This window comes from Silene latifolia, chromosome 3 (assembly GCF_048544455.1).
Source record: "Silene latifolia isolate original U9 population chromosome 3, ASM4854445v1, whole genome shotgun sequence".
NCBI classification, from domain to species: domain Eukaryota; kingdom Viridiplantae; phylum Streptophyta; class Magnoliopsida; order Caryophyllales; family Caryophyllaceae; genus Silene; species Silene latifolia.
The window spans coordinates 115,278,476-115,293,383 of NC_133528.1; the positions used below are offsets into that span (position 1 = coordinate 115,278,476).

General features: G+C 38.2%; 2 protein-coding genes across 2 annotated transcripts; one reads left to right on the forward strand and one right to left on the reverse strand.

Annotated features, from left to right (window-relative positions):
• The first annotated feature begins 1,925 nt into the window (after nt 1-1,925).
• Nucleotides 1,926-3,752, forward strand: LOC141649536 (ubiquitin-like-specific protease 1). Its single transcript, XM_074458223.1, has 9 exons — nt 1,926-1,979; nt 2,167-2,288; nt 2,402-2,479; nt 2,575-2,731; nt 2,813-2,893; nt 3,029-3,163; nt 3,273-3,382; nt 3,480-3,561; nt 3,654-3,752. Exons 1-9 carry the CDS (start codon nt 1,926-1,928, stop codon nt 3,750-3,752), a joined length of 918 nt encoding a protein of 305 aa, XP_074314324.1.
• A 9,908-nt stretch (nt 3,753-13,660) lies between these two features.
• On the reverse strand, nt 13,661-14,599 carry LOC141649537 (protein FAR-RED IMPAIRED RESPONSE 1-like). Its single transcript, XM_074458224.1, has one exon. The coding sequence runs from the start codon at nt 14,597-14,599 to the stop codon at nt 13,661-13,663; it is 939 nt and encodes a 312-aa protein (XP_074314325.1).
• Nucleotides 14,600-14,908: the final 309 nt, after the last annotated feature.

Below are 14,908 nucleotides of genomic sequence, written 5' to 3' on the forward strand. Positions count from 1 at the left end.
AACTCATCTCAATACCTGCTCAATATCTGCTCACCATCCCCGAATGGATCACCGCAGGTTTACAAAACAACACCGGGGTCAGTACTAATCACACAATTCAATATCCCCCCTACTACTAAGAGAATAAAAATTCTCAAAAGTTTTCCCTCCAAACTCCACCTACTTATATAAGGAAAGAAATAAAATTTTCCCATTAAGCTATAATCTTTTTCTTAAAGCATGACTTTTTTTTTATTAAACTCTAAATTATAATTATATAATATTTTAATCAAAATAAAATAAAAGGAGTATAAAATTATAAATACAAAATCGTTAATTTTTCTTCGAAAATGACTTATTGCATACTTAAACTATATAAAACAATAAAACAATATTATTAGCAACGTGAAAAAAACTCATTTAAGATAATTTAAGCAAAGTTATAAAATAAAATCATTAACTTTATGTTAAAAAAAATTCATGACATATATACTACGTTTGTTATGTATTATTATATATGAGAGAATGACTTGACACATTTTGTATAAAACAAAATATTAAATTGATATAATTAGTTTCATCACAAAAAAAATAAAAAATCATTAACATAACTTGAGAAAATTTATTATTTGTAATCATTAGTTTTATGTTAAAGAAAAAAATCATTAAACATATTTTATAACTTTACTAAATTCTCTTGATTAGTTCATAGTTCATCTTTTTCTCATATCGAAATACGATGAGGTAAATGAAAAATTAAAAATGTATCAATTTAAAATATTTAAATAATAACTAAAAATAAAACCTCTATATATACCGCAAATGTGAAGGATTTACACTATTAAATACCAATAGTATAATTGTTACATTCTCTAATATCCATATCTAAAAAACCGCGCATTTGCGCGGGATCTATACTAGTATACTAACAATAAGATAAACAGACAGCTTAACTGTCACACACACACAATCACGCCAAATCCAATCATCTCAATCACTGACTGTCCACTGGACCAGCCCTGCCAGTGGGGGACCGCAGCCGTACCCACCAAATTCCCGCTCCACATAGTGAGCGATAACCCTGTCCATTAATGTGCACATCCCTTCTGTGGCGGGTTCCACAGAAGGCGAAACTAGGGCGTGAAGCCACTCCCGCAAGTGACCCCACTCAGCCGAGGCCACGCCTCGCGAACCATAGACAACGATCACAACCACAATCACAATACAATAACTATATCAACCAACCAAACACAACACATCAACCAATATCCCATTATGGGACTAATACTGAGTAGGAAATCCTACCTGGTAAGCACACAGTCAGACGGTCTCTACTGCTGAATCAAAAAGCTTCCTCTATGAACCCTCCTCCTATCATACAACATATAAAGGCTACCAAATCACACACTACACATAAACCCCCAAATCTCTAAATTAGGGTTTAACCAAATCAAAGGAAAGACAATAAAAAGGGTACATAGATCTTACCCTCGACGCAAGGAACTCAACGGTATAATCAACGCTAGGAACCGACCTTCCAAACTCCGGGTATTGCTAATAATGCGATTAGGATGAAGAACTTGCTTGCTTTCTCTCTTAAACAGTAATTTAGGTTTTGCAAAAGTGATTTAGAATAATGACGACAAAGCTTATATACCTTAATCGCATAATTAACAAAACCCGAGAAAACTCCCCGTAAAACCGGCTACTCGATCGAGTACCCGAGGTACTCGATCGAGTACCCCCTTACTCGATCGAGTGCCCCAGCTACTCGATCGAGTACCCAACAGGTCAGAAACTTTTCTAAGACGCAACTTACCCTTACTCGACAGAGTAAGGCCTACTCGATAGAGTACCCCAAGACTTATAAATACGGAGTATTACAGTATGTTCCGAATAAAAGTTTCTCTGTCGAGCGTGATACTGGAATTTACATGATGCGACATATGGAGACGTACAATGGGAATAAGTGTCGGTATACTTTCAAGCTGCTCAAGGACGTAAGTCTCCATTTTTGAAGTCAAATTTTTAGTTGGTGTTTCTATATTTCCTGACGCCAGAAGCCATCGACATGCATGTATTAGCTTTGTTCTTTCATGAATCAGCCTTGTATGTGTATTAGATATGTAGGTATGTGTATTAGATATGTAGGTTCTGCTGTTGATTTCACTTTATATTATTGTTCAGAGAACTGATGTGAAGCGTTACATTGTGAGGGTTTGCAATGAAATTTTGACTTGGCAAGACAACATCGTGAAAGATCAAGTGATATCTAAAGGAAAGGCTTATAAGAATGGCTGTGAGATTCGGTAATCAGAAATCTTTTACCAACAATGCTTCTCATTACTATATGATGACTCCTGGTTTATTAAAAGTGTGCTATGGTTATGTAATTGTTCTGTGTTTTTCCTTTTCTCCCCAGGAATGAAGTTCCACGAGACTTGCCCTATACAGATGAACACTTGATGAATTTGATTAGGACAAATCAGGCAAATATGGAGTAAGTTATCACTGACCATATAGCATCTTTTTAAGTTGTTTTTGTCCACTTTGCTTTTTTCTGTGTGCATCTAATTACAATATGTGCATTATTAGTGACATTGTTGTAGACACTCCATGGCTGCAAGTAACCCAAGAAGGAATGTCGACTTTGTTTGAAGGAAAATGGCTCATGGATATGGTAATTGACCTTGTTGGTCTTCGTTTAACACTTGAAAGATCAAATCTTGTGTACTTTCCGACAATAATCAAGGTATTCATATTCATCCTTAGTAACCGCTAATGTTTCTACTTGGAATTACCAACATTTTTCACAAATTTTCTCAACTTTCAGGATGTTGTCGCTAAAAACAGTTTTCAAAGTCAGTACATTAAGCTTCAGTACATGCCCAAAAGTTTAACCAAAGCTAAACTGGTAACTATCCCGTCACTTTTTTATTTTATTATATCGACGGAATTTACTACTTGCCCAAGAAAGAACTTAATTAATTATCCTGTCTAACCTGTTTGTATATTATCTGTTTTCATTTCCCTATGTGCATTTTTGCAGGCTTTCTTCCCTTACTGTGTCGACCGTCAACATTGGTTTGCTTGCGTGTCTGATTTTGTTAAAAAGACCAACATTATACTTGACTCAATCTTGCCTAGGCGTCCTGACGGAAGATGTAAATTTTTAGTTGAAACGGTATGATTATATCCGTATGCCTTAGGGGTTTGTTACCTCAAGTTTGTCTTGGTTTTTCTTCGCTTTTATATTATTGTGTTTTTCTTTTTTTGGTTTTCGTTTTTTGTAGTTATTTCCTGCTTTGGGGATTATTGCAAGAGACTTTCCAGGATACAAAAAGCTGTTGCAGATAAACAATTTTCCGTTTGTGATTGTGGATGTGCCTCAACAAAATAATGGGTACGTTACATGTTTAAATTATACTCTACTCGTTTTAATATTTTCGATGGGATACACACCATTTTAAAGCGTTTAACAAATTTCATTATTTCAAAAGGTATTCTTGCGGAGTCTATTTGATGAAGTGGCTAGAAAATTTGAGTTGTCAATCATTATGGTCCGATCAGACTTGTTACGAGGTAATGATGTCTAAACCAAGTTATATTAGTCAAACATTATTCGACATATTTTATTGCAACACTTTCAATATTGTTGTCAAATATATATGCAGAATTTGGATGAATATGGTGAGAGTTTGATTGTAGATCTTATCAGATGGGAGGAAAACAAGAGAACCGTAATATCGATATCTTTCGAATGCTTTATCTAATTTTGTTTCTATTATTTCCCCATCTTTTAACTGCAAGACTTTCAATATTGATGTCAAGTGACTTTAAACGTAACAATATTTCCCTACCTTTTTTTTTTGTAGGATTATAACTAGGTGTTATTTTTGGATGAATATGGTGAGAGTTTGTGTGCTTAGCAAACGGGAGTGGCGGAGAACCTTCTCATTGTCTTTTGTGGATTCCTTGATTTAGGCAGGCATTAGTTTGTAGGTGGAGTAAATTTATAGATTGCATATGTATAGAACCTTCTAAGTAACTTTTACGTGCATGAGAAGGCGTTGTATGTGTATGAAACACCTTTCTACGTGCATGCAATTTGTCGACTTTCGGGTCCGTTTATATGCTAAATTGTAACGTGGGGGCACAATTATGTCACTTGGTTATGGCCTTTTTTAATGAGACTTGTAATGAAAATTAACCCATTTGTCAGGGGGTTGTCGTTTTAAAATCCCAAAGTAACATGCCTAACGCGACTTGATAAACGTTGTAATGTGGGCCAAAATTATATAACTTGCATATTTACATGCATGAGAAGGCGTTATATGTGTATGGAACAGCCTTCTACATGCACGAAATTTTTCAAAACACAATTACTTGCGTTATTTAGAGATTGCCTAGGCTATGCTCGGTCATGGCCTGTGTCGTGCTCGTGTCGTGCTTGAGCGTCGTGTCGTGCTTGAGCGTGCCTGACTAATTCTTCAACTTTAAAGCCAACTCCTATGTATTTTGAGCGTGCCGTGCTGGGCCGTGCCTAAATTATGGCCTAAAGTGCCTAAATTATGGCCCAACTTCTTCAATAATCACTCACATTTAAGTTTCGAGACTTGAAATGAGAATTAAAGCCCACATTTAAGTTTTGAGACTTGAAATAAGAATTAAAGCCCAAAGTAACATGACTAAATTAAAGCCCAAAGTAACATGGCCTTTTTAAATGACTTGTAATGAGAATTAACCCATGTCATGGGTAATTAGCCCATTTGGGTTATCTGTGCATAAAATGGCCTTCCATGTGCATGTAATAACCTTGTATGTGCATGATATTAAACGACTTGTCGTACACGATGATGATTCAACTAATCACATTTTATTGCTGGCCTAATTTAGAGAAACAATGATCACATGTTTCAGCTTTTTAATTACCAAATTTGGAGAAACAATTATCACATTATTCAGATGTCTTAATACTTTCCTTATGTGCATAAAATGACCTCGTACGTGCATAAAATAAGCTCGTATGTGCATGCCATAATTGCTCAGGGAAACACATGTTTTCTATTCTTAAATCGAATCACAATTTCATCTTCTCAAATATACAATTTAAAAATCCGGAAGACTCCCGTTACATTTATTACAAAAAAATTGTAAATGAAAAAAAATAATCCAAAAAACAAGTGTTGTCTTCTCAAATGATGCTCAAAAATTCCGCTGCACAAGTCCAATTCCTTGCAAAAAACTTCAATCTCACACATAAGAAAGCAAATGTCAGCAAAGATAAAAATTAGAGGGAAACAAAAAGGGTAAAAATAGAAAACTTACGCTAATAAGAGACATCACTTACTCGACTATTTGTCAGTGATCCTTTGGTCGGTCACAATTCCTGCTATCGTGGTTCGCCATCTGCTCACAAGCCTTGCATCTTCTTAGTGGTTTCTTATTAACTTCCCCCGCTCTTTCTCTTTGTGAAATCATTCTTTTTCCCGAGCCTTTGTTTTTGCATTGTCTTGGAGGCAAAATTGTAATTTCGCTAGGCACACTTGTTCCCAAGAGCATTCCAATTTCCGCATTTTTGTCCATTTTCTTTCCAATACTACTATTACCACCATCATCAGCGACACTACTTGTTGTTTCTGCAAGTACCCTTGTAGGGTAATATACATATAAAACCCCTTAAAATTAAGGACTATAACGTAATTTATCATGTGATTAATGGTCATAAACGAAAAACAAGAGAAACGATAAAAGAATAAGAATCAACCTCGGGTCCTGTGTAAAATCGGCCTAAGAACAGAAATCAACGCAGATTTCCTCCTAATCGTTGCACCCAAGATCGTCTGAGACTATGCCCCTTGTGCTAGAAATTGCTCTCTGATTGCCTTGCAATATTGAGAGAGCTTTTGTGAGTTTTCTGATGTGAGATCTAGAATTTCAGAGAAAAAGGCTCCAAAACCCTAATTTTTCTTCAAAATGAGAATGATTAGGTCAAAAGGAGAGAAGGACTCTCCTTTTGTTTCACTCAGTCGACCGAACGGTTGCCCATGGAGGGAGTGGGCTTTCCACTTTCTCCTTATTTAACTCGTGGTCCGACTCGTTTTGCTAAATGTATATGACGGGTTTTTATTATAAATCGTCATCCGTTATCGGATATTAAAATATCGACTAGTAACATGAATCAGTCGACATGTTAATACTTGTCCGACAATGACAATATTGTATAATTAATCAATTCAATATACATTAATTAAATATAACCGTTTATATTCAATTTACGAATTAACCGCTTAATTCACCTTAGCCAGTATTATTTAATCCGTATTAAATAAATATCTCAACATCGCGTTTGACTAATTATTAGTCAATAACTCCGACTAACCGCTTAGTCATATTAGGCATCAACATGACTGTATTTTCATACCGTCATATGTCTCAAACGTATCCTATAGGTGTGACTTTTAGGGACCAGTTGATCACCGCCATCTGTATGACAATAACGTCAAACTTATCTAGCAAGCCAACCGTTATTGATAAACGTGGACCAACTGATAATAATACAAAAGTATACCCTTTAATCCTTTTAGAGATTTATATGTCATTGCACTAACTGTGGAGGACACCAGCCCCAACAACCCTTTCCTTGAACCCGCGTAAAATGGTTAGTAACTCATCACAATTAACAGGACTCTGTTCAACTAGTGACACACAAAATAATTGCCAGAGTTATCAGCTCACGTGGGCAATTAAGGACCAAAAATATAATGTTTGTTCAGTTCACTTTGTGGTGTTCAAAATTGTCGTACAAATCCACATGAAAAACAAAATATATAAATATCAAAACGATGATGTCGTATAGAGTACACAAGAAAATGAATCTAATCCATAAAAGAGTACTACAACTCAGGAACACGTTTAATTCCCATGGAATTAACATGCCCTTCATGCTTATCTTGTCGTAATGGTTTAGTGAGAGGATCTGCTATATTATCATCTGTAGCAATCTTTTCTATCACTACCTCCTTTTGCTCCACGTAATCTCGGATTAGATGAGCTTTCCGTTGTACATGTCTAGACTTGTTGCTAGACTTAGGCTCCTTAGCCTGGAAGATGGCACCTCTATTGTCGCAATAGATGGTGATCGGGTCATTCGAACTAGGCACTACAGATAGTCCTTGTAAGAATTGACGCATCCATATTACTTCCTTTGCGACTTCAGGACGCGACATAGTACTCGGACTCGGTCGTAGAATCTCTTTGTAACACTTTGTTTGGAACTCTTCCACTGATTGCAGTGCCATTAAGAGTAAAACGAATCCAGATCGAGATTTCGAGTCATCTCGATCCGTTTGGAAGCTAGCATCTGCAGAAGGTTGCGCATAGCTTTTGATCGCCTCCATAAGTCAATGCCCAATCTTTAGTCCTCCGTAGGTACTTAAGAATGTTCTTGACAGCCATCCAATGTGATTCACCTGGATCTTTGTTGGAATCGACTTGTCATACTCAATGCATATGCTACGTCCGGACGTGTGCATATCATGGCATACATGATTGATCCTATAGCCGAAGCATAAGGAATCCGGGTCATGCGCTCTATCTCTTCCGGTGTCTTTGGTGCCTGAGACTTGCTCAAATGCGCCCCTAGAGCCATAGGAAGAAACCCCTTTTTGGAGTTAGTCATGCTGAATCTCTCTAGAATCTTGTCTATATAAGACTCCTGACTGAGAGATAACATCCGACGTGATCTATCTCGATAGATACGGATGCCCAAAATTCTCGTGCCTCACCCGGATCTTTCATCCGGAAATGGTTCTTCAACCATACTTTTACCGAAGTTAAGAGAGGTATGTCATTCCCAATCAGGAGTATGTCATCAACATACAATATTAGGAAGACAATCTTGCTCCCACTCGACTTGATATATAGACATGGTTCCTCGACCGATCGAGTAAATCCATTTTCTTTTATCACTTGGTCGAAACGATGATTCCAACTCCGAGAAGGTTGCTTAAGTCCATAAATGGAACGCTTAAGCTTGCACACTTTCTTAGGATGTACAGGATCGATGAAACCTTCGGGTTGTACCATGTACAACTCTTCCTCCAAATAACCGTTTAAGAAGGCGGTTTTCACATCCATCTGCCAAATTTCATAGTCATGAAAAGCGGCAATCGCTAAGATAATCCGAATGGAACGCAGCATGACTACGGGTGCAAAAATTTCATCTTAGTGCAAACCTGGCACTTGGGTGAAACCTTTAGCAACTAGTCGTGCTTTATAGATATCTTGTTGACCTTCCACAGAATGCTTTATCTTGTAAAGCTATTTGCATTGAAGGGGACGAACCTTAGCAGGCAAGTCAACAAGATCCCATACGTTGTTCTCATACATGGAGTCTATCTCGGATTGCATGGCCTCAAGCCATAGCTTTGAGTCGGAACTAGTCATGGCACCTTTATAGGTTGTGGGTTCACTACTCGTTAAGAGCAGAATGTCATCTATGTCATGTTCCTCGACCATACCAATGTATCTGTCCGGAGGAATAGAGACTCTTCCCGACCTCCTAGGTTCCTCAGGAATACTAACCGCAGCTGGGATTTAAGGAACTGGTTCCTCCAATGGTTGCTCGGCATTTGGTTCTGGAATCTCCGATAGCTCGAAGGTTCTATTACTCTTCGCGTTCTCAAGAAACTCCTTCTCTAAGAATGTCGCACTAGCCGCAACAAATACACGTTGTTCGGTTGGCGAATAGAAATAATGACCAAATGTTCCTTTAGGATAACCTATAAATTACGTCTTGACCGATCGTGGGCCGAGCTTATCCTCGTGTCTCCACTTGACATAAGCCTCGCAGCCCCAAACCCGTATAAAGGACAAGTTAGGGACCGTTCCCTTCCATAGTTCATATGGAGTCTTGTCACATGACTTTAGACGGACTTGGTTAAGTATTAGAGCGGTGATGAAGAGCATAACCCCACAATGAATCGGGCAATACGGTGTGACTCATCATGGATCGAACCATATCAAGTAGTGTTCGATTTCTCCGTTCGGACACACCATTCAACCGAGGTGTTCCAGGTGGAGTTAATCGTAAGACAATCCCACGATCCTTAAGGTGTTGATCAAACTCGTGTGAAAGATACTCGCCACCACGGCCTGATCGTAGTGTTTTAATCTTTCTACCCAGTTGGTTCGTGACCCGATTCGGTATTCTTTGAATTTCTCAAAGGACTCACTTTTATGCTTCATTATGTAGACATAGCCATATCTACTTAAATCGTCCGTGAAAGTGATAAAATACCTATAGCCTTCTCGTGCGGTGATTGACTTAGGTCCACACACATCCGTATGTATGAGTCCTAATAGGTCAGCAGCGCGCATTCCAACACCTTTGAAGGAAATTCGAGTCATCTTACCAATGAGACATGATTCACACGTGCCAAATGATTCAAAATCAAAGGCCGAGATAGCTCCATTCTGTATGAGCTGTTTAACGTGTTTCTCATTAATGTGTCCCATACGGCAGTGCCATAGATAAGTTTGATCTTTGTCACCAACCTTTAACTTTTTATTCATTACGTGCAATATTTCAGTGGTCTGATCTAAAACATAAATTCCATTCATGGAGACTGCCTTGCCATAAATCATATCGTGTAACGAGAAAACACAGCTATTATTCTCTATTACAAATGAAAAACCAAGTTTGTCAAGTGCGTAAACCGAAATAATGTTTTTAGATAAACTGGGTACATAATAGCGATTATATAAAAAAACTCAAATCCGCTAGGAAGTCTGGATAACATATGTTCCCCTCGAGACGGCAGCCACTCGTGCTCCATTCCCGACACGCAGTCCACCTCACCCTTTACGAGGGGTTCGATGTTTCGGAGCCCCGCACATGATTGCACAGATGAGAACCACAACCAAGTATCTAGTACCCAAGTTCCGTAACTTGCGTGGTTAATCTCAATCATATGAATAAAAGAAGAAGAAGTAGACATACCAACGGGAGTAACGCGACCTGATTTTATGTCCTCACGGTATACTGAGGACATGTACGCCTCCAATGCCCAGTCTTGTGGAAGTGATGGCATTCCATGTTACCGTCCTTGCTCTTTGTCGCGCCTAGTGAGGTGCTCGACTCACCAGGCCCACTCTTACCCGATCCCGACTTCTTAAACTTCTGACACCTCCGCTAGGTGCTCGAGCTTTGCCCTTACCCTTGCCCTTGTTTGACACAATGAGAACATCCTGTTTCAGGCTCCCACTAAACTTCATGTCCTTCTCGGTCTGTACGAGAAGGGAGTGTAGTGCATGAGGACTTTTCTTCAAATCATTCATATAGTAATTGGCTCTAAAGAGCGCAAAACCATCGTGGAGTGAATGAAGCATGCGGTCGATCACGATGTTCTCGCTGATCTTACAATCAAGTGCCTCCAGTTTCTCGACATTCTCAATCATGCTGAGAATGTGTGGGCTAACCGGTTGGCCCTTCTGGAGTTTCGCCTCAAAGAAGCGACGGGTATGCTCATAGGTCACGATTCTCGGTGCTTTCGAGAATTCCTTAGTGAGCGTGGTGAAAATCTTGTTTGCACCTTGGGCTATGAAGCGTTTCTGCAAATTGGATTCCATTGCAAAAATGAGTACGTTCTTTATCGCACCCGCTTCCATGACGAAATCGCTATACGTGGCGATCTCGTTAGCTCCAGCCGTGGGGCCTAGGTTTGGCGGGATGGGCTCTATCAGATATTTGAGCTTCCCGTCGGCAATGGCAGCATTCCGTAATGCCGCCTCCCAGTCCGGGAAGTTTGATCCATCATTCTTCAGTCGAGTAGACTGATTCATCTGAGTCATGAAGATCCGAAGCCAGGACTCACGGTCCAATGTGGCACTTGGCATTGGGTCGTCCGTACGGCCAGCCATTATGTTATTAGCAGTTTAAATGATCGTGTTCTACACTGAAAAAGAAAGGAAAAACAAAACGAAATAAGCAACTCATCGAGGTGATTTAAGTCTATTTAAAATTCATTTTAACGTGTAGACTCATTGCACTTGTATAATCGATCTACCTCAAGTATTATACAAATGATCCCAAGACTCAATTTCCGTAAATTGATAAGCCAACTGTTTGGCTAGTTCTACCGTTAGAACTCTTGATCGATAGATTTCCGTAAATCCTATCTTTAGTCCACCATAATCACAGGATCGTACGAGTGACCATAGTGTTGAGATAAAATAGGTCAATCAGTTCCAACTTACCCGACGTAGAAGGGGTCATATTATGCCTACCGACGAAGAAGGGATTTCATTGGAGTTTGACCTATAAAGACTATTCTCAATTTTTGGCTATACGAGGAAGATCCCATCAACTTAGTTTTAATTCATTTAAAGTGAACGAAAATCTAGCATTACGTGAATGAATTAACTTTGGTGATGGCTTATTAAGACCGTGTGACATCTGTATGTCATAGAAAACTAACGCGTAACCTCTATATGAGTCAGTTTTCATGCAAATATTAGGTGGTTTGGTTTTAGGCGGAAAATGATGCAAACTATCGTTACGATGAAAAACATAAAAAAATTCAAAACGTAAATAAAAGTCCTAGTGTGGCCTATCCTAGCAAGATAAACATAATACAACTTTGGAATCCACCGTTGGACCCGAGAAGCTTGTCTTGATGTTCCATCTTGATCCATGCAGCGGGAGTGAGCATCCGATCTCCATCTTTGGTCTTCTCAAAATTACAATTCAAAAATTACAAAAACCTATTTACATTCTAAATTAAAACTGTAATTAAAAAAAAAAAACAAAACGGAGATGCGAGATCTCAAAATACAACCAAGACCGTGTTCCATCATTACGGTAACACGTTCTACTAAGGCCACACTAAGTTACAACCGTTTGTAAAATTAAATACGTAATAAAAAAACATTCATGGCATTCAAAAGTAACGATAAATAAAAATGCATCAACTAAAACAAAATTTATTCGTGACATAATTCCGTAATTATGTTAAATTTATCCAAACCACCTTTTAACGATTAAAATTATGTGACAAAACCGCTTTTATCAACTTAATTTTTAAACCATTACAATCCGTTACTTTAAACCGCTTTAAAATAACTAAATGGTACGTGTGTGAACCGTTTCACAATCAAGCGAGTGTACAAAATCCGTATAATGTACATTTTATGGCCAAAAGAGAAATAAAACAAATTTTTTTTTTTCTTTTCAGCGCTGCCAGAACAAAAAGGCTCGATCGACTGATACAGCCAGTCGATCGAGTGGTCTCGCCAAACAGAATAGCTTTCGTGAAATCGATTTGACAAAACAAAACCAATTGCAATTTCGACGTAATTCGAATAAAATTAAATCTACAATTGACAAAACCTTAACATATTGCTATAATGACCGTTTATGATAACAATATGCAAAAACAAAACGAAAACAAAACCAATCGATCGAGACACTACAGTCCTCGATCGACTGATCAGACGTGAACATGCATGTCACGGCTTTCAAGGCAAAAAAAATATCGATTCAAATCGTTTTATGAAAATCACGATGAAAAATTTACGTGGTCTCGCTCTGATACCACTTGTAGGGTAATATACATATAAAGCCCCTTAAAATTAAGGACTATAACGTAATTTATCATGTGATTAATGGTCATAAACGAAAAACAAGAGAAACGATAAAAGAATAAGAATCAACCTCGGGTCCTGTGTAAAATCGGCCTAAGAACAGAAATCAACGCAGATTTCCTCCTAATCGTTGCACCCAAGATCGTCTGAGACTATGCCCCTTGTGCTAGAAATTGCTCTCTGATTGCCTTGCAATATTGAGAGAGCTTTTGTGAGTTTTCTGATGTGAGATCTAGAATTTCAGAGAAAAAGGCTCCAAAACCCTAATTTTTCTTCAAAATGAGAATGATTAGGTCAAAAGGAGAGAAGGACTCTCCTTTTGTTTCACTCGGTCGACCGAACGGTTGCCCATGGAGGGAGTGGGCTTTCCACTTTCTCCTTATTTAACTCGTGGTCCGACTCGTTTTGCTAAATGTATATGACGGGTTTTTATTATAAATCGTCATCCGTTATCGGATATTAAAATATCGACTAGTAACATGAATCAGTCGACATGTTAATACTTGTCCGACAATGACAATATTGTATAATTAATCAATTCAATATACATTAATTAAATATAACCGTTTATATTCAATTTACGAATTAACCGCTTAATTCACCTTAGCCAGTATTATTTAATCCGTATTAAATAAATATCTCAACATCGCGTTTGACTAATTATTAGTCAATAACTCCGACTAACCGCTTAGTCATATTAGGCATCAACATGACTGTATTTTCATACCGTCATATCTCTCAAACGTATCCTATAGGTGTGACTTTTAGGGACCAGTTGATCACCGCCATCTGTATGACAATAACGTCAAACTTATCTAGCAAGCCAACCGTTATTGATAAAGGTGGACCAACTGATAATAATACAAAAGTATACCCTTTAATCCTTTTAGAGATTTATATGTCATTGCACTAACTGTGGAGGACACCAGCCCCAACAACCCTTTCCTTGAACCCGCGTAAAATGGTTAGTAACTCATCACAATTAACAGGACTCTGTTCAACTAGTGACACACAAGTGAACATTTCTGACCACAATTCAGTCAGTTTGTTCTTCTTGTGCATCGACTGATCTGCAATCAGCAAGAAACTGCCCATCAGAATTGAAGATTGGCTGGCAGGTTGCTAGTTTGCTCCACCTATTAAGTACGTATTGGCTTGGAATTTTCTCAAAACCATAATCTTTAAGGACACAGAGAATATGTCGACAGAGTATTCCATGTCTTTCAAATTTCTTGCAATTGCATACTAGTTTCACTTCAGCTGTCTTATAACCCACCTTATAGTCTTTCTTTCTCTCACGATCCTTGACGTCTATGTAGAGAATTGCATGATTCTTATCTTTTTCTTTGTCCCTAATGGCACATGTAAAGCATGTAGCTTTTATTTCCACTTTGAACTCCTCGAAAATTCTCGGAGTGTAGGTTTCTGCTGCATGCTTTTCTAGGTCTAGAGGAGTAGCCAAGTCAGGAAACGAGTACTTAGATTGTGCAATCAGTTTTGATTGAGCCCATCGTTGTGTATCCATTGCACTCTCAAAGCGTATCCAAAATTCAACAAGGGTCAAATTTGGATTAGTGAAATTGCTAAAGAAATGATTTTCTGACTCGGACCTCGAGGTTGTTCTCATCAACCCTCCTAATAACAAGTCACGAAAGTAAGCTGGAATCCAAAATTGTCTAATGCCATACTTTTCCTGAAGCCACTCATTATCCGACAACCCATGAGCTTCCACAATGGCTGTCCATCTTTCCTCAAATTCAGCAGGTTTCACATCTTCGCCCCAAACACATGAGTTTATCTCTTTCAAAAACTCAGTTTCTCTACATACCACAGGCCCTACCTTCTCTGGAAACTTCTTCAATATGTGCCACACGCAATATTTATGTTTCACTTTATCTTTAAAGACTTTCTTAAGTCCTCTTTCTATCCCCAAATCTTCGCCAGTTATTATACACACAGGATAACGACCCCCCATAGCTTATAGGAATCTCGTAAATAACCAAGCAAATGACTCCTTGCTCTCATTAATAAGAAGCCCAGCCCCAAAGGTCACACATCTCTTATGATGATCCACCCATGTGAAAGGGGCGAATATCATTCTATACTTATTTTTCCTAAAGGTAGTGTCAAAGGGTGTCATGTCCCCAAATAGCAAATAATTTTTTATACTAATAGGGTCAGCCCAGAAAACATGTGACAATCTACCTTTCTCATCTACCTCAGAGTCAAAGTAAAAGGATGGACACATTCTTTTTATTTTCATAAAATACTCAATAAGCATTTG

Bases quoted from the DNA above. Each gene is read 5' to 3' on its own strand.
- LOC141649536 (XM_074458223.1), top strand. From the start codon at position 1,926: ATGGAGACGTACAATGGGAATAAGTGTCGGTATACTTTCAAGCTGCTC. The intron at 1,980-2,166 runs GTAAGTCTCCAT...ATTATTGTTCAG, and splicing joins CTTTCAAGCTGCTCAAGGAC to AGAACTGATGTGAAGCGTTA. The intron at 2,732-2,812 runs GTATTCATATTC...CTCAACTTTCAG, and splicing joins ACTTTCCGACAATAATCAAG to GATGTTGTCGCTAAAAACAG.
- LOC141649537 (XM_074458224.1), bottom strand. From the start codon at position 14,599: ATGGGGGGTCGTTATCCTGTGTGTATAATAACTGGCGAAGATTTGGGG.